Below are 20,840 nucleotides of genomic sequence, written 5' to 3'. Positions count from 1 at the left end.
AATATTGGCTCCAATATTTTTAGGAAGTTTTTTAAATCCTCAGTGGTATGAAGGCAAAGTATCTTCAGACATGCAAATTCAATTCAGAAAGAAAACAGGAATCCAAAGGGAATATTCAAGTGGCTTTATTCTTAAAAGATAAACCCAGTCCAACCACTACTAATGCAGGAAACTCATGATAGGAGATGTTCACATAAAGGGGAGGATAAAAAAAGAGGAGAAAAATTTCTTCCTTGCAGAAATAGCAAGAAATCTCAACCTTGGTGCTTTGTGAGGGAAGAATATCTTCCTTTATAATTCATTACAGTAAGATAGGGTTCATGCAGATTTGCTGTCTGAATATATATGTGGGCTAAGAAACTAAAACTGAGAATGTGAAAGTGGTCTCAGGTTGGTAGAATCCCAGGCACCCAGATATAAACAAACACAAATCCTCTTTGAAGAAATACACCTTCAGTGGGTCCTTAAAGAATTACCACAGATACAGTGTTAACAAATATAATTGTTTAAAAAAAAAAAAATATATATACACATATCACATAAGCAAACAAACACTATGAGAGAGATCTAACAGAAATGACATAAGCTCATCCATAAAGATTTCAGGCATTAAAACAACCAAAAATAACAAAGTTATAATAACATAAACTTTAAAATAAAAAGGGAGACTGACAAAAATGCCTGAAGAACAGAGTACTATAAAGTGACCAAACAGAATTTTAAAACCAAAATACTCTTAGAATTGGAAAACAGTGAAGAAAAGTTAATACAAAGGACCCACAGAATGAGTTGTAAGAATTCAGTAAAACTAGAAACGTTAGAGCAAACTAGCTTCTGCTTCCATTTTAGACAAAAATAAGAGAAGCAAATGTGTGTTCCTTTTTGTAACTTCCAGGAACCTTACTTAAACATGCAACTCACAAGGTAACTTGAACAATTACTTTTCCATTGTTTTAAACCAAATGTTATTGTTTTAATTTTAAAATTGCAAATAGAAACACTCACTGTTCTACACTGGTCTATTTTTCCTGATAAAATCTTCAATCCTTCCAATACTATCAACCCAGCAATCACTGCATTAGTAGTAGCGATAGCAGGAATAATGTTCCCTGCCATTGCTGGAAGAAAAAAAAAAAAAGTTTAGCTGTTAAAAAAAAAAAACAAAAAACAAAAAAAGAAACTTAGAATTTAGAGGACACAACTGAAGTACAAACAACTTACATTTGATATCGAATCTGCTTTTCATATTCATACTGAAAATATGCATCCTGAGATTTGCAGCAGAGGTGACAAAATCCATTGCAGATGGGTCATCCTGTCAATAATTTAAACAATTTAACAAATCTCCCCACAAATTTACTAATTTGGCTAGTACTGCTTTCAGAACAGCACTTTCACAAGTTTCTAACACGTCATCTAGAACAAGAGATGGCCTCCAGGGAAAGGCTGGTCTGGATGAGAAGTGAACAAGGGCTTGCTTGGGATCATCAGCTCCAGGGATACAGGAATGTGGCCTGCCAAGAGCCAACAGGTTTTAGGAATTCACTCCTGCGTCCACAAATGCACTGGAGACAGAGAGTACACAGATCAGAACACCAATTCTATTTACTGATGGTGGCAAACCTTCCCTGGGTCCATATCGTCAATAAGCTTGTCTGATGAGTACAGAACTCAGGGATGAAGATACAGACTGGTTTAAGAAAGCTACTTCATTAAAGCCTCAGAAATACCTAGAATACCTCTTTTCGCTTTCTTTCTCCAAACTCCCTTCACAAACACTGCACTCCTATATTGGCTGATTCTTCTCAGATGTGGCAGGACAGAGTTTTCCCTTTACAATTGCCATTATTTCTAAGCATATATCCTACTCTAATTCGATTTCACCAAAGTTTCGTGCTTTGAACTGAGAAAAACTATCCTAGCCCATAATGCAGAAACGCCGAAGTATGAAAGAAAAAGCACTGATAGGATGTGGGTTCTTCACATACTTATCTGGCTGGCTGAGTAACCACAGGCAAATAAATCCCCGACCCCAAATTGCTTAATGTGTTAAATGGGGAAAATTATATAAACATCTTGTAAGGCTGTGGTGAGGATAAGTATGATTACTTAAGAGTACCCAAAACAGGGTCCATCAGGTACTTCCCCAGGCAGCTGGCTTATCACATCCATTAGTTACAGATCTTACTCACAGAGAGTAACAATTTGCAGTTCCAAGTTTTGTTATTGAGTCCCTGTATACAGATGAAAACCTACTACACCAGTTATAAAAATACAATGAAAAAAAGTTTTAATACTGATCCCTTACAGCACACAAAACTTAAAGACTAATGTTTGCAACTCTCCAAAATCTAAATTTACCAGCTTTATTTCAGATGTCTGATTCAACCCCCATTTCAAAATTTGCACATATAAAGCTATCTTGTGCTCAGTTGTGTCCAACTCTTTGCAACACCATGGACTGCAGCCCACCAGACTCTTCTGTCCAAGGGATTCTCCAGGCAAGAATACTGGAGTGGGTTGCCATTTCCTTCTCTAAAAGTTATCTTAGTTCTCTAAAACTGATCAAACTTTTCTCCTTACTTTGAAATTAATGGCAAATCTTTACCAAAATCTGAACATACAAACTTTAGCAGATTAATCACTTATAGTCACAGAAAGTATTGAGTACAATTAAAAACAAGTAAAATTAATTCACTAAATCCCAAAATGTAACATTTAACTGCAAGATCTATTAAATATTGTTTTAACTTGTAAAAATAAGTACATATCCTTATTGTACTGATAAGTCTCTCAGAACTCAAAGCATTATTAACTATTTCAATAGTAAGGCAATTTTATTACTTTCAAGGCCAAATAAGGCCCATGAGCTGTTGTCTCCAAAAGGATATTATGACTTCTATTAATAAATCTCTATTACGTAAGAAGCTCTCTTAAAGCTATTTTCTTAAATCAGAGAAATATTTTACCACAGTAAAGTCACATTATTTTTCTAGTCAACAGTTACAAACTATGAACATATTAGAATCTAAAATGAGGTTTTATGATATTGCTTAAATTCACATATAGAAAATTCATAGTTCAATGTAGTAATTAGAGGTGAAAACATCAAAACAAAATCAATGTCCTCAAAATCTGGTAGAATAAAAACAATATCCCAACATTACTAGGTTCTGATATAGCTCAAGAACTAAAACACACATTTGATATACAAGTAACTGCCACACATTTTCGACACAAACCTTGTCCCATATGAGCTCAGCTCCATCCCCCTTTTCTGCTAAATGAACTCTCAAAGTCTCAATGCTCTTTGAAAAAAGACATGCATAGCTCTTGACATCTAGAACCTGCTGGTCTTTCAGACCTAACTGGGGTTCGTTTTGTTGATCTGATGCACTGGTTTCTTCTCCTGGAAAAGAAGTATTAGAAATTTACTCCTAACATCTTTCCTTTACTCAGTTTAACATTCAATGCCTGACAATAAAAAAATTATATGAAACAAATTTCATTAAAGTAATTATCACTATGATACAATTATGCATATATTTGTAAGAAATTGGTCAATATTATGCAAAATTAAGCAAGAAAATGGTCAATATTGACATGGGAAAGGTGTGAGACTCTCAGAATTTCACAGATTACTGGAGGATTCAAGAATACAATATAGACAAGGTAATAAGCATTATGCCCAGAATACAGTATCAATAAGTGGAAGCTACCACAGCAATACTAGAACTGAGCCATAAAAGAAGTATTTGTTACTGTAGATAACTACAGGAAACTGCTTCAAACTGACACCCTAAATCTCCTGGGGCCTTTTAAATTTCAATATGCTAAACACTGCTGTGCAAAGCAAGTTGAGACACAATGTGTTGAAGAGAGGGGTAAGGAAGCAACCACTACTACATTAGTTTTTCCTCACTCAAAGCTACAAATATGTCCCAAAGTTTAAGGAACAACACTTTACATCCGGGAGAATATGAAATAATTAAATGTTAACTGATAAGGGACTAGGTTAAAAAAGACTGAGAACAGCAAGTCAGAGTATGTAAATAGTATGATTCCATTTACGTAAAGTAACCACACAACTGCCTGTGTCTCTGTGTAGTTATCACCAAGACAGCCTTAAAACGTTCGTAGTAATTATTTCTCCAGGTGATGAGGTATCCAGTGATTTTCCTTCTTCATACTTTTCTGAACTATTTCAATTTCTTAGCATGGGTGTACACCACTGTATACCAAGAAATAACAAGGCTATTTAAAGACTTCAGGTGAGAGAATTTCCAACTTAGGAATCCCAAAGAGAAAAATGTACCCTTCACCTTGACTTTGCACTTCAGCCCAATCCAATGGAACTGGAGGTTTCCTTTTCCGCCATAGTTTGTCCATCGTCAACAGATATCTGATATCATCTTTAAAAAGCTAAGACAGAAAGGAAGAAAGATAAATTCCACAAACCCTACTGTCCCTATCCTGATAAAAATATAACAAAATTACCCTGCTGACTTCACATTATAAAATCTGATTTAAAGATCTGAGGACATGCTATGTAACAGGAGATTAACAATTCTCAAGGTGGGGGGTAGGGGGGAGGTGCACACCTAAAATCTTTGTGTAAAAAGAAATTTTACACACAACGCTTACACTTGAAACGGTTAAAATCAGAGATGCTGAGAAAAGCAGAGCAAGGGAGCTCTGAACTGTGCTGACTGACCCCGTCCTCCCAAATCACTTCCCCATACTGGCTCCTCAGATCAGCTGCAATCGCAATCATACCATTCAAGGGACTAAGTAACTACACACCAACTCCACAAGAAGTGAGCCTACAGGTACCAGTTAGCAACATCTTCAAGTTTGTGGGTACTACCAATAAAGCATACACATTTTAAAAGTGCTCAAACAGAAATTAAGAACCACCTGCAACACCTCTGAAATGTGCCTCCCCAGTCCCCCACAAAGAACCTCAAACACACAAAACAATTCCTATTTCAAAACTAAAACCAAAGATTACCACATATAGATTGAGACTATCACACGAATCACACTTTCTATGTGGTAGAATTTCAGATGATTTTAATAGTTTTACATTTTCCTTAGCTGTATTTCTTATTGTTGATTTATTCCACACATTTTTTGTATAAACCAGATATGAATTTAGATATGGCTAAAAGTTAGAACTATTTCTATCAAAATATACTCAACTGAGTATCTATCAAACATCCTTAATCTTTGGAAAACCAGCCAAATATACAAATAATAGTACAATTTAGTGTGAAAATCACACACCTCTGAGTACTGTTAAGTTATTCTGTTCTACCTGAGGAACAGGGACAGAGTTGGTAACATCTGAAATGCGTACAAAGGGAAGGAAATGAGGGGTCCTGTATGATTTGGGTAATAAATTTGGCTAGAGACATTTTATAGAGGAACCTTAGTGCTTGGCTGTAAAGCCTGCCAGGCAATGGGGAATTAGCATGGATTTCCAAACACCAGCTCCACAGCCTTCTCTGTTCAATTATTAAATACTAAGATCTTCACACTCTGTCTCTTTCTATAAACCTAACTCAACCAAATCTCTAAACTGGTTAACTACCCACAGAACCATGTGTCATCTCGCTCACGTTCCATAGAGGAAGTCTCAAAGTCTATCACCTTCCACACTCCCCCGATCCCTATGCACACATCTGTTTCCCCACCTACCTCAGAGATGGCACCACTATTCACCTGCTGCCCAGCAGGAAACTGGGAAGTATTCTTGGTTTCTCACGTTATACAAAGTTCAGTTTGTATAAAATGGATAATCCACACTCCAATGGGATTGCAGATGGGTTCTACTTCCAATTACTGCAGAAGGCACTGTCCCATACTGGTTACAAGAGGAACACCAGGTCCTACAAGAGTGCACTGCATATTTCCTATACCTTATACTGACCCTACAGACTACCCTTCAATGGATTCCCACTGTCTTGGTGTAATATCCTTATCATGACCTAGAAAATCCTGCCAGATAGAGTCTCAGCTTACCTTTACAGTCCTCCTTCCACTCTCCCTTTTAATGGGAATTATTTCAGTTCTTCAACCTGAGACTGACTTTCTACATGCTGCATTCTCATCCCCACCCTTATTCGCTGAAATCTGGAGTTGAAATGTCATTTCCTCTGGACAGCCTCTTCTGGACCCTCATTCCAGTCAGTAATAATGTTTAATAACAAGGAGGGTTAAGTCTACTTATTATTACAGGTTCCAATACATTTGAACTTAATCTCATTACACCCTGAACTCAAAACTGCTTGTTCAATGTTTGACTTCCCTTCTAGACTCTGAGTTCTCTCCCCTACAAAAAGCTGGGACCCTATTTTCTGTCTCCGTCACTGTTAAAGCTTCTGTACTTTAAGTGTGTGGCACACAGCAGATACTTAAAGTTACCTGTTGCACAACAGATTAGAGACATACTTCAGATTATTCTGGCGTTCAACTGCTCAAATTGGAATGGAAATAGGTATATAGACACTAGTTTAGAAAATACTGTCACTATCCATAACAGAGTTAAGCACATTTGATTTTAAGCATAATCAAAATCAGCAAAGGAATGTAAAGAAGAGAACAGGAGAAACCAAAGGTGAGTTATATAAAGAAAATCAGTGAAAGTGAGGGAAGGAAAGATAAGAGTGCATAAATAAGCCGCTGTTTTTATCTTCTATAAAGATGCTATACTGATTTAGTATTCATGTTAACATTTCAAATCGGTTTATCCCAACTACATCACAATGAATTCACTAAGACAATGCTGTGTTCTCTGTGTGTACTCAGTGGTGTTCGACTCTTTGCAACCCCATGGACTATAGCCCACCAGGCTCCTCTGTCCATGGGATTTCTCAGTCAATAATACTGGAGTGGGTTACCATTTCCTTCTCCCGGGGATCTTCCCAGTCCGGGGATCAAACTCATGTCTACTGCATTGGCAGGCAGATTCTTTACCACTGTGCCACCTGGGAAGCCCAATTAAATCACACACTAGCTTAAAACAGGGTAATAAAAATGGATCCACAGTTATAAAAACGGTAATCCTAACCTTGGTAAAAAGTTTAACTGGATCATATCCAGTTGATTTAGCCCATTCCTTGGTGGAAACACGTTTAATGTCACCATCTTCATTAGATGCTCTGGCTCTGGCTTCGGCTTCCATTGGTTCCCCTACAAAACAAACACTAGTTTATTTTCAACTGTAGTTCGTGTAGAATGAATCTCTCATCCACCTTTGAGGGGTGTGGTGGCATGGGGTCACTCATGGAAGCCACTAGCATGTGAAACATTCTGAATTCAAGGAGAAAGAATTAGAACATGCTCATCACCATTTTTTTCTACTTCAGTTTCTGAAGGCCACATGCAGAGTAGTTCAAGTACAGACCTGGGAACAACTCCTGCCCAGCTCTATTTACTAGATTTGTGAGATTTCTCTGCAGCATGTTTCTTCACAAGTAAAATGGCACGACTCATTTTTTAAAACATCATTTAAAGATGAAACAAGAACATAATACATTATCTAGCATATAACAGCAATTATTTCCCCCTCCCCCTGCCTTAAGCTACCAATATTAAATTAGCAAAATAAAGACAGTGGTCGTCAATAAAAAAAATATATCCCAACTAGTTTACTCACAGGAAGCTTCAGGGTCGGCTCTGTCAGGAGACACTTCTTGATCAGCATCTTCTTCTCCAAACAACTGGCTATAATTTAAGAATAGTAAATATTTATGTACACCAAAATATTCTGAACAAATGATACCTTTTCCAAGCTTCCTCAAATCTTCAGAAGCGATGAAAATTAAGTAATTGATAAATTATATTCCAGAAACCTCAAAGTATTTAAGCCATCTGTTTAAAACAGCTTGCATTCTCATGTGAACCACAACACAGAGAAGGCAAAATTTTAGTAGACCCAGATTCATTTCTGTCAGCTAGCTTCTGCAAATTCCTGTTAAAATTGTTGATCAATAGACAGGTGAGTGGCTTTACATTCCAACACAGACAATATTTCACTTCTAGAGTAACAGCTGTGAAGTATACCTGCAACTATATTAAACAAACAGTGACACACCTATTGTGTGTGAGGCACTGCTGAAGCTGCAGGAAACTCAGCAGGAAGACATTCTATCATAGTAGTATGCATATTTACCTATCTTTACCACTTAAGAGTCGTATGAAATAACGGGAAAGTATTAAGCTGAAACTCCCTCTTATTAATCAAGCTATCCTAAAAACTGTTTAATAACTTTTCAACCTTTCATTAAGTATAGGACTTACATTAAAATCCCAAAGATCCTGATACATTTTACAAGAAAATGGCAATCTGTTTCCAACACTGGTTGTACCCCCAAAATACACTCCCAAAATAGCATACATGAGTTCCTACGGATTAATTTCCTCTCCAGAAAACATTCTGCCAAACTAGCAAGTATAAAATATCAATAGTATGTTACTGTGGCTTTATTCTTGATTTTGCAAGTTAATCATACAGTTGAACATTATCTTTATTTGCTTATTGCCTAGATTTCCCTTTAAGTAAAAAAAGTGTCTACTAGTATTGTCAGGTTGTCCCTCTCTTATTACAGGAATATATTCCAGACCACAATTTTAGTTCCTTATGTTGCAGTTAGTTCATCCCATATAATAGCTTAATTGTGTATACATCATTGAACCTCTCTTGATGATGAAATACTAAATGAATTTGAATGTATCAATCCTTTTTTATAATTACTTTTATATCTTGAGAAATTGTTCTTTAATCCAAAAGATAAAGATTTTCTCCTCTATCAGAACAATTTAAAATTTTGCCTTTCACATCTGAATAATTAACCCACTTTGACTTAATTTCTATACATTATTAACTTACACATATTGTTTTAAGTAGAGAATATAATTTTTTCCACGCAATGGCACCCCACTCCAGCACTCCTGCCTGGAAAATCCCATGGATGGAGGAGCCTGGTGGGCTGCAGTCCATGGGGTCACTAAGAGTCGGACACAACTGGGCAACTTCACTTTCACTTTTCACTTTCATGCATTGGAGAGGGAAACGGCACCCCTCTCAGTGTTCTTGCCTGGAGAATCCCAGGGACTGGGGAGCCTCGTGGGCTGCTGTCTCTGGGGTCGCACAGAGTCAGACACGACTGAAGCGACTTAGCAGCAGCAGCAGGCTTTAGTCTTCCATATAAATTTTAAAATCAGATGAACAAGTTCCAATAAAATCCCTGATAAAATTTTAATCAGAACTGTACTGAATCATTAATACTTTATATACACAAACTAGAATAAATGTATATTTTGCTCTGTCAGCTAAGAAGGCCTAAAACAAATGGCATCCACATCTATGCCTAAGCAGTTGTATCCGGGCTTCTAATATCATTCTTCAATAAAAGAAACCAGGGTTCCTTGAAGAAATGTCTAATTCTAGGGCTGAAGCAGGAAATACACCAGATGAACCTGCAGCATCTTATAGTACCAGAAAGTAAGGAATTACTCCAAAAAAAACCCCCACTACACTTTGATGGCTACATATCAAAGAGCACAAGGCCAATTGAAGAGCTCCCAATGGCCAAAGATGGAACAATCTGAGCAACAAAATTAAACAGTATATTAGATTATAGTGAAAGTCGCTCAGTCACATCTGACTCTTTGCCACGCCACGTACTACACAGTCCATGGAATTCTCCAGTCCAGAATACTGGAGTGGGTAGCATTTCCCTTCTCCAGTGGATCTTCCCAACCCAGGAAATCGATTCGGAGTCTCCTACATTGCAGGTGGATTCTTTACCAATTGAGCTATCAGGGAGGAAAAACCCATTAGATTATAACTATAAAATACATTCAGTATCAATGCATCTACATGGATAACAAACACTACCTTAAGTGATCAAGGCCTACATTAATAGTCATAAATTATGTTGATAACATGTACCCCCATATGATGAGGAAAACAACACTGTCTCTCTGAGGTCTTCATTCCAATAACCTATAACCACACTAAGAAAAACATCAGACAAATTCCAATAGTGGGGCATCCTACTAAATACCTGACTGCTGCTGCTGCTAAGTCGCTTCAGCCGTGTCCAACTCTGTGCGACCCCATAGATGGCAGCCCACCAGCCTCCCCCGTCCCTGGGATTCTCCAGGCAAGAACACTGGAGTGGGTTGCCATTTCCTTCTCCAATGCATGAAAGTGAAAAGTGAAAGTGAAGTCGCTCAGTCGTGTCCGACTCTTCGAGACCCCATGGACTGCAGCCTTCCAGGCTCCTCCTGACTAGTACTCTTCAAAATTAACAAGGTCCTCAAAAACAAGGAAAGTCTGAAAAACTGTCACAGCCTCCTTAAGGGGGATCTAAAGATATAAGTAATTATGTGGTATCCTGGAATAGATAAGAAACACTGGGTAAAAACTAAGGAGATTTAAATAATCTTTGGACTTCGGTTAATAAACAATGCATCAATACTGATCCATTGTTACCTACACATCATACATTAGTACCATAAGATGTTGACAACAGAGGAAACCTAGTGTGGGAACTTGCTACCTTCTCAATCCTTTTCTAAATTTGAAACTGTTCTAAAAACTAAAGTCTATTAAAAAGAAAAAAAAAAGTTTCCCAAATAAATAAAACCGGCAAGTGTATTTCTCATGAAATTTTGTCATTATATGTGTACTTTTCTGAGTATGTAATACCTTAATCAAAACATAAAACTGTTTGCTGCAGATTTCTAGAAGATATCAACTTGATAAAATTCTCTTCTTAGTTTACTAAGAAGATGAAAAGGTGTTCGCTAAATTTTACCAAACATTTTTCCTATATCTATAAAGATTATATAGTTTCTCTTTCTCAATGAAGTAAACGGCATTTATAAATCTTTCCAGTGTTACATCATGCTTGCATTCCTGGAATAAATACAACTGGGCATCCTTTTTGTTTTATATCATTTAGATTTTTTAAATTTATTTTTGGCTGCGCTGGGTCCTCCAGTTGCGATGTGGTGGCTTCTCTTGCTGTGGAGCACAGTGCTGCTCGGGCCTCAGCACTTGTGGTGCCCAGGCTTAGCCGCTCCATGGCATGTGGAGTATTCCTGGACCAGGGATCAAACGCATGTCCCCTGCATCGGTAGGTGGACTCTCAATCACTGGACCACCAGAGAAGTCCCCCTCTTTCCTTTTTATGATCAAACTTGCCAATTTATTTTTCACTCTTACCTCAATTACATCCTTCTTCTAATTTTTTTGACTTTATGTTGTTCTTTTTCCAACATAAGTTGGATCCTTTGCTGATTAATGTTCACCACTCTTCATCTATGTAAGCCTGTAACTTCTTTCAACTACCACATTCAACGTATCCTACAAGTTCCATGTGTAGTATTTTCAGTATTATTACAAACTATTTTCAACCTCCATTATTTCTTGTTTAACCAATGAGTTACTTCTAAGTATGTTTTAGTGTTTTCAAATACAAAGATTTGTACTCATTTAATTACATGCCTATTCCAGTCAGAGTAAGCTCCATCATTGTTAAGTACAATTTCTCCATGGTATTTAAATAAATAATTCCACTGTCCATCACCAGTACTAAAAATATGCCCAGAAATATATATACTCTTACTTGAACAAATATTTCGCCCAGACAATGCAATGAATAGGTTCTGAAGGTGTGTTACGAATTGTACAGCCAGGAAAAGTTCTCTGGGTTGGTTTGGGATGGCATTCGTAACACTCGGTCACACCCTGCAAAGTAAAGATGTGAGAAAAACATTTAACCAATGACAGTGGCTTCTCAATACTGTAATTCATTCTTTCATTTACATTCCAACTATCAAGAAAATTTTAAAATATTAGTGACTCCCAAAATCCTTACTTTACAGATAAGAAACTCTAACATAAAACCTAATTGAATCTACCAGTCACAGCTAAGACTAAGCCAGGACTCTTGATTCCTGGCCCAGTGAGGAGAAAACACAAGTTTACCTTGATCATAGTGAATAGAGAAACTACTGGAAAGACAAATAACAGCTTTCCAACCAATTATCTTCCAAAGTTGTAAAACTCTATTATTTAAATATTATTTATAGCTTTACCTTATAAGGTCCTAAAGATTAAGTGAATTTAAAGCATTTAATTTCTAGAGCTAACCAGATGCATGGAAAAAATCTTAGGTATTGCTAAACCAAATACTCTTCATTTCATTGCTAAAGGGTTATGTTTAAATCTATACTGTCGGAATGAAGTCTACAACACCTGTGATAATTTTTCAAAACTTCAAATGAATATTCTTCATTCTGGCAGTTCTCTATCTCAGTCTTCATACATACTAGTGTCTCAGTAATGGATCACGGTAATAAGCAATGTCTTCCTAATAATTGTTAAAGACCCCAAACCTGCAAATACTGTTTTAATAAAAATTGCAGCAGATCCAGGGTTTTCTCCATAATGCCATTTCTGGTGTTCTTCCAACATGCTTTCTTGAGGCCAGCCATATAGCAAGCAGTGCATCCCTCATAAATTAATATTTACAAGTCTTTGTAGAATGATATGAATTAAACTCCCAAAGAGTAATACTAAACACTAAAAACAACTGAAGCAGAGCCACAATTTTCGGTTTGGATAAATTGCCGAACAGACAAAAGTATCAAATTTCAAGTAGAGTATATAATTTCTTTTAGTTTTAAAACCTGCAAATGATTCTTCCAATGTATCTGTTTAATTTCTTAAAAGAAGTTAAGAGAAAAAAAATTTGAGCAGAAAATGAATAACAATACTAAGATTATAGAAAACTGAGTTATGAACATACAGGTACTTGTTCTTACTCTTTAGTTTTATCTAAATACCTGAAATACTTCACAAATAGACCAAAAAATTTTTTCAAAGTACTCTAGACTATAAATCTGGACTCTAGCCAAAACTAACTTTTTAGAAGCTGGTTTAGCATACATCAACATGTCATGTAGTCTCTTATGCTTGCCAACCTAAGGATTTTAAGACACAAGCTACATTTTAATACAACCAAGGATTTTACTACATAAGATCTTTGCCTGTACTCTTTCGTACCTTTATAGCATCCTAAGTTTTAGAGGAGCACAAAAAAAAATCCTTACATTCTGGAGGCTGACAAACCCATGTAATACATAGCCAAAGTTTACTTCTTCCCTCCTTAGATCAGATCAGTCGCTCAGTTGTGTCCGACTCTTTGCGACCCCATGAATCACAGCACACCAGGCCTCCCTGTCCATCACCAACTCCCGGAGTTCACTCAGACTCACGTCCATCGAGTCAGTGATGCCATCCAGCCATCTCATCCTCTGTCGTCCCCTTCTCTCGCCCCCAATCCCTCCCAGCATCAGTCTTTACCAGTGAGTCAACTCTTCCCATGAGGTGGCCAAAGTACTGGAGTTTCAGCTTTAGCATCATTCCTTCCAAAGAAATCCCAGGGCTGATCTCCTTCAGAATGGACTGGTTGGATCTCCTTGCAGTCCAAGGGACCCTCAAGAGTCTTCTCCAACACCACAGTTCAAAAGCATCAATTCTTCGGCGCTCAGCTTTCTTCACAGTCCAACTCTCACAACCATACATGACCACAGGAAAAACCATAGCCTTGACTAGACGGACCTTTGTTGGCAAAGTAATGTCTCTGCTTTTCAATATGCTATCTAGGTTGGTCATAACTTTCCTTCCAAGGAGTAAGCGTCTTTTAATTTCATAGCTGCAGTCACCATCTGCAGTGATTTTGGAGCCCAGAAAAATAAAGTTTGACACTGTTTCCATTGTTTCCCCATCTACTTCCCATGAAGGGATGGGACCGGATGCCATGATCTTCGTTTTCTGAATGCTGAGCTTTAAGCCAACTTTTTCACTCTCCACTTTCACTTTCATCAAGAGGCTTTTTAGTTCCTCTTCACTTTCTGCCATAAGGGTGGTGTCATCTGCATATCTGAGGTTATTGATATTTCTCCCGGCAATCTTGATTCCAGCTTGTGTTTCTTCCAGTCCAGCGTTTCTCATGATGTACTCTGCATAGAAGTTAAATAAACAGGATGACAATATACAGCCTTGACGAACTCCTTTTCCTATTTGCAATCAGTCTGTTGTTCCATGTCCAGTTCTAACTGTTGCTTCCTGACCTGCATACAAATTTCTCAAGAGGCAGATCAGGTGGTCTGGGTATTTCCATCTCTTTCAGAATTTTCCACAGTTTATTGTGATCCACACAGTCAAAGGCTTTGGCATAGTCAATAAAGCAGAAATAGATGCTTTTCTGGAACTCTTGCTTTTTCCATGATCCAGCAGATATTGGCAATTTGATCTCTGGTTCCTCTGCCTTTTCTAAAACCAGCTTGAACATCAGGAAGTTCACGATTCACATATTGCTGAAGCCTGGCTTGGAGAATTTTGAGCATTACTTTACTAGCGTGTGAGATGAGTGCAATTGTGCGGTAGTTTGAGCATTCTTTGGCTCCTTAAGGTCCCAAATAAATATAAATAAGCATTCCCTCCTTAAGGTCCCAAATAAATATTTGGGGAGCAAAAATAAACAAAAAGATGTTCTTTACCTTTTTGATAGTGGTTACTTGCCCAAGATAACCAGCAGTTCCACTCTCAATAAGAGGGACATCAGCTGCTAGACACATTCTATTAACATGGTTGCGGGCAGCTGGAAGAAAAATACTAGTTAACAGGAGTTCATAGGAAAAAAAAAAGATTACATAGTTACCTGTAATCAGAATCAAATTTACCCAAACCATTTTCTATTGTTTTTATTTCATGTACAATTCTCTTACAACTATGACCAGAATAATACAACTATTATAGACATTTAAGAGACAGGCAACAGTAAAATTTCTAACATAAGAAATTCGTATTATAAATTTACTATATGAGAAGCACCCCTATATACTACTTTTTAATACCAAAGTGCCATCTTCGTCTTCTACTGCTGTGGCTACCTTCTATTAAACTTGGCTAAAACATTGTTTTAATGTTTTTTTTTACAAGCCCTTAACTTGCTCTTATTCTACTAAAATTATCAGACAATACATGGAAGTGAACAGAGAATACGGAATATCAACTTGGAACTATTAAGGCAGTTTAAGATTGGGGGGGGGCGGGAAACAAGATTAAGGGAACAAAGATGAGTCTGGTTAAAAGAGTTATCCTGCCTCTTTCTTATGCTACTTTGTATGTCTTTTCTTTTGATATTTCTCACCTGAAATTGTTACAAACTCACTTTACAGATGTACTTTTACATGTGGAAGTAATTACAGAAAAGGACTAAGTATTTTCATTCCACATTTCAGACACACAGATCTGTTAACAATAACTGGCTATACAGTATTTGATATATGAAATATCACCAACTTGTACAAGCTTAAATGGTGTAAAATGTGTACACGCAACAGGAGCCAGTCTGGTATCTCACAGCACCAGATATACCAAAACTAATTCAAGAGCCATGACTTCTATAACTTTGGCATCCTGCTGCCTTACTCTCAAATCAGTGGTTTTTAGCCCTAATTGCCCTTTAGATCATCTGGGGAACTATGAAAAAAATATGATCATTAGGTCGCACTTACAGAGTCTGATTTAATTGGCCTTGGGTGAAATCTGGACCCTGATATTTCTTAGATCTCCACATAAACAAAGGGAGTCACTGTGCTTAAGTGCTGGGGTAATGCAGAACAAACAAACATGCACACAACATTCGCAGCCATCCTCTTTAGTGATTTCAGCTTCCCCTATTTCACAGCAGTTCCAGTTAAAATTACAATCAAATGGCAATCTTTAAACCTGATCTTACTTCCCTTTAGCTCTTTTAAGATCTAACTTGTAAGGAAATATTTTAATTAACACTAATTGAATAAACAACCTTGTTACGGAAGAGAGGAAATACTTAAAATTATTAAAATAATCTCACCTCTGTTATCTAAAGCATTCATAACCAATATAAATTGTCGAAAAAATTCCACATTATAGTCAGGGCTACAAAGTAAAACAAAAAAAAGTCACCAAAACAACTGGCCTTATACATGAGCTTTACAGAATAAAACAGGGTACTAAAAAGCATATTAAACTAATAACAGTGCAAAAATAACTGGTATTAGGGGTCTCTACCATATATACATAAGTCTGACTATTCCCAAATACCATCAACAGATTTAAAAGAAATTATTTCCCCTTAATCCCTGTGAATAACTACACATCCTTTTTGGCCAGTTACCTTGGGCACTGAGCAGAAAACCCAAACTGGCACGACTTACAAGTCCCACCAGGCCTTCTTGGGGCAGCAAGTGCCTGGGAACATACAAAGAATACATTCCCAGGATCTGCCTAGCCTGTGGCTTCACCTCACATGGTCAAGATCAGCAGGGTTCAGGCCCCTAGGGTCCCTGCTTTTAGCAGCACTGGGAAAGCAACACAGGGTAAGAAGGTTGCAGGGCTATCAGCAAGCTTGTAGAGCAAACATCCAGAGAATTAAAAGGAACCTGGAGACATAAATTCCCTGAGAAAGCGTAAGGCTTTCTTTAATTCCAGGCCTCAAACAAGAACTCATTGTTTTTAATACCATTTATACTTGCTAGCCAGACAACAACTACAGATAAAGGATATTTTAGACACAGAGTTCCTTTGCCCCAACACCTCCAAAATTATGTATTTATTCTAAGTAGAGATCAGAGAATACTTCTGTACCATCAGAATTACTGCCCCATCACAATCCCCAATGTTATATTATAGAACTCAGCCCTAATAAACAAATTATTTGTGGGGGGAACCTTTTAAACTTAGAAAGGCTGTAGCTGAAGTCGACCGGAATGAGTAATATATTTAGAAAGGTCTGAATCATCATATATAATGATTTTTCATAGAATTATCTTTAAAACAGGAGTGTAAGTTCCTTTTAAGTTTTCATAAGTTATTTATGATTTATTGAAAGTATTAAAGTATCTCACTTCTTATTAAAGTATCTCACTTCTTATCTAAATCATTCAAACCATATGTGTCTGTGTATGAATATATACATATGTATATACAAATATACTGCTAAAACAATGCCACTTATCTTATGTGGGCATAACCTACTGCATTTTCATTATTCCAGAAAAACATTTTTTTAGAAAGGAGAATGACTTTGAGTTCATATATTTAGCTAATAAAAATATACTTTGAAGGTTTAATTAAAAATTCACAGCAAATGCAATTTTGTGACATAATAATCAGAGCATACTTCATAATGCTGTCATGGTAGGCTACGATATTAGCTTTCGGGTAAAACTGCAGGACACTCTCTTTGGCAACCTGGAAAAACAAAAAACACTAAATTACTAATGTACTAAATTACTATAACAATTCTAATTATATACAAAATCTATTTATGGCAGACAACTGCTACTTCACCTTATATAATATTTATATTAAAAATAAAATGCAAAAATGTAACAGGAAAATTTCAACAAGATTAAGCTATATACACCTACTTATAAACTAACAGGACAGCTGCCTCCTCTCACACACACTTGTACATGAATGGCCAGCTTCAGCAAAAGTATTAAATGCTTTAACCAAGTATCATTCATCCATTCAACGACTATTTACTAAATATCTTCCATATATCAGAATTTGTATATGGCACTTGGTGAATAAAAGTGACATATATCAAATAACCATCTAGATAAACGTAACTACAAACTATGATAATGATACACAGAAAAAGCAGAGATTGTAATGAAAGGAAGATCTGATTTAGAGATTTAGGAAAGAACTAGAGAAAATGTGAAAAATGAAAACAGGAAAAGAGTGAAAGTTCACGCAAAAGGCTGAGAAAAAAGCAAAGGCAAAAGGTATTTCAAAACCTTGAATCAAGATGGAACATTCAAGGAACTAAAGAAAGGTCAGAATGGCAAGAACTCAGGGGACGCTGTCTTCTTTTAAAGTGAACAATCGCCTAAGTTGTAGCTTCACCTGCCCAAAATACAGAAGCCAACCTCTGGGGAATGTAGGACACAAGGCTCACTCTAAGTAAACACTCCGAAATTTAAGCAAGAAGGGGATACCATTTACAGGGTCAGGAAAAGCACTTATCTTCTCTGCAGACAAAAAAAGGAGAGCACAGCCTTCAGTCCTTTACTAGACAGATCTTTCTATTCTTCATAATCCCTCAGCTGAAAAAGAGACGGCTTCCCCCATATTCTCCCTCCTAGTAGAAACCCCAAGTTAATCTAATGCCATAAATAGAAGATCCCCCAAGGGCAGAAATAATAATGAACAGATAAATAGAAACAATATGAGAAAAACAATTACCTGGGCCTTTGATCTTCCAACATGTTTCTTTTGAAACAAAAACTGCCTGTTGAGGTTGCTGACATCAATAGTATCCAGATCAATCTACAAATACAAAGACCAGAAAAATCACCAGTTTCCTGGTATGTTTGAGCAATAAATATCACTATTCTCTGCATCCATAACCCAAAACTTTTGGTATTTGCTACATTAGTGGAGAAAAGGCTCTTAATACCAAAGTGTTAAATTGATTAAATAATTTAATACATATTAAAAAAAAGGTTTAATTTCAAAGATAACATCCTCCCTCCCCTCAAAAAACTGATTCTTTTCTTCATTTGCTTGTTTAATCATCCTGGCAAATATGTTAGGAAATTCCTCAGATGGCACAGAATTATGTTGAAAATGCATTAAATTTTTTTCTTTTTTTCCTTTCAATTTCCATCACTTCTCTATAAATCTCATCAATTACTCTTTCAAATCCAATATAATAAACTGTGCCTTATTCTTTTTTTTAATATTTGACAAACAGATTTATTGAATTTTTACCACGTTCTTTAATTCAGAAGTCCTTACCCATCCACAATTTTATTTACAATTATTACCTTAGGCCTGTGGAGGGAACCTTCTACACAAGGTTAAGTGTCTCATGTTTTAAGTCTTACCTAATTGCTGTTTAGACGTTAAATACAAGGGAAGAATAAATAATTATAACTAAAACCACTTTCATTCCATTTCAATAAATTTATATGAAAGGTATTCAAATGTTCTGTATAACATCCATGGTTTTGGCTATAATTTGTGAAAATTACCAGTACATATAATCACATAACATTTTTTTATTCGTGCTTTCTAAATTACTACAAAAATCAAACCAAATAAAAAAAAAATCAACATTTATTTCTCAGGTGTCCCAACTCAATGTCTGTAACAAAATGAACCTTTTAAAGGAGTATCAGCTATGCCACATTCATATTTGGGATTTGTGATACAGAACTGAATGCAAAGACAAACCCTATAAAAACCAAAGGAAAATGCATAAATGCTTTTCCCTCGTCACTTATTTATTAGTTCAGTCGGTCATCTCTAATTCCATGTTTCCACTACACCTTAAAACGTCATAAACTCACAACCAAATTGTAGGTTACAACTCCAAACCTCATAAGTTTACATAACAGAAATAACCTGACTCAAAATTGCAGTAGATTCTCGCCACTGCACACCAATGCAAAAGTTAAAATCCTAACCAATACCTTTAACGAAATAATCTAGGGTAATAAAAATGATTGTCACGCAAATTGTCTGTACCCAGGAGAGAGGAGCGTAAGCCCCAAAGGAGTCCTACCAGTTGCCTGGCGACCCAAAGTAAGTTACCAAACTGCATCTCACTTTTCCTCTTGTTAAAAATAAAATGGGATGAAAACAGCGTTTACAAAGCCTATGATAGCACTGAAGATTAAATACGTTAAGGCGAGTAAAAACCTCAGGAGAGAGTCGGGCTCCAGACAAGCACTCAGTAGGTCCTGATTGTTATTACCGCGCCATACTCTGCTCTGGATATTGAGTTAAGAGGGACTTTGAATTGAACACTCGCAACATCCTCAAGGGACTGGAAACAACCATCTCTTGCCTCCCGTTCAAACTGGGATACCGCTCTGAAGCGAAAGCACGAGGGCTCCTCCACTCCCCAGAGCCGCCACAAATTGGCGGGGCGTGTGGGGGTGGGATGGGGGGAGGCCCGCCGCAAGACGCCCGGAAGACCCGGGCCCTCGGCCTCAGCGTGCGGAGCGGGCCCGGCGTGCGGCAAGGCCCGCCCCGTCGCTGTGGAAGACCTCCCTCCCCGTGGACAGCCACGACCCTGGGGCCTCTGGGTCTGGCCCCGTGCTCGCAGCTCCAGTCCCGACTTCCGGGCCCCAAACCCCCCGACCCCGGCTCCACGGCCCGCCATTCAGCCCGCGCGCACGCCTGGCCCTCACCAGGTCGATGTGGGAGAAGCCGGTGAGCACGAGGTTTTTGAGGAGCTCGCAGCCGATGCCTCCCGCCCCCACCACCAGGACCCGGCCCCCGGCCACGGCCTCAGCCAGTTCCCGGGGCAGCCCCCTCGACAGTGCCATGGCGGGACGACCACGAGCCGCGGCGGAGGCGGAGGCGGGAGAAGTGAGCCGCGGCCGGAAGCAGGTGGGGGAGGGGCGGCCCAGCTTCCGTTCCTGCGCACTTCGGCCGCCTATCGGCGCCGAGTGGGCGGAGCCCGAGGGTGTGGCCAGTCCGCCGGCCCCGGACAGGGCTGGGCTGTGAGCGAAGGGCTTCACACCTCCGTTAGTAGTGTTTCTCAGCGACGCGCACCGCCGGGTCTTCGGCCTAAGTAGCCTAAGGATGGTGTTTGGCCTGGGATTTGGAACTCCCGACCAAAACTTCTAACAGATTAGAAAACTGATGTCCCTCTATGTAAAGAGCTCTTACAAATTAACAAGAAAATGAATGTCACACAAAAAATATAGGCAATAGATGTGAAGGACACTCACGAAGTGAGTGGGCA

At 37.9% G+C, this 20,840-nt stretch overlaps 1 protein-coding gene across 2 annotated transcripts in view; it reads right to left on the bottom strand.

The window, feature by feature from the left end:
* Positions 1-20,494, bottom strand: part of UBA2 (ubiquitin like modifier activating enzyme 2) — a 32,740-nt gene extending 12,246 nt beyond the window's left edge. For both annotated transcript variants that reach the window (XR_009730859.1, XM_061387934.1), the window contains exons 1-12: positions 20,281-20,494; positions 18,326-18,409; positions 17,253-17,323; positions 15,945-16,009; positions 14,584-14,684; positions 11,643-11,764; positions 7,661-7,728; positions 7,073-7,194; positions 4,323-4,422; positions 3,243-3,409; positions 1,222-1,315; positions 1,006-1,118 (exon numbers count right to left, since the gene is read on the bottom strand). Coding sequence is in view for 1 of the 2 variants with exons in the window: in XM_061387934.1 (XP_061243918.1) it covers positions 1,006-1,118; positions 1,222-1,315; positions 3,243-3,409; positions 4,323-4,422; positions 7,073-7,194; positions 7,661-7,728; positions 11,643-11,764; positions 14,584-14,684; positions 15,945-16,009; positions 17,253-17,323; positions 18,326-18,409; positions 20,281-20,418 (1,245 nt within the window). In the remaining variant the exon portion in view is untranslated. The remainder of the gene's footprint in view (positions 1-1,005; positions 1,119-1,221; positions 1,316-3,242; positions 3,410-4,322; positions 4,423-7,072; positions 7,195-7,660; positions 7,729-11,642; positions 11,765-14,583; positions 14,685-15,944; positions 16,010-17,252; positions 17,324-18,325; positions 18,410-20,280) is intronic.
* Positions 20,495-20,840: the final 346 nt, after the last annotated feature.

The sequence above is a fragment of the Bos javanicus genome, chromosome 18, assembly GCF_032452875.1.
Source record: "Bos javanicus breed banteng chromosome 18, ARS-OSU_banteng_1.0, whole genome shotgun sequence".
NCBI classification, from domain to species: Eukaryota; Metazoa; Chordata; class Mammalia; order Artiodactyla; family Bovidae; genus Bos; species Bos javanicus.
Note: the sequence above shows the minus strand (reverse complement) of the source record. Positions and strands in the feature narration are given on the sequence as shown.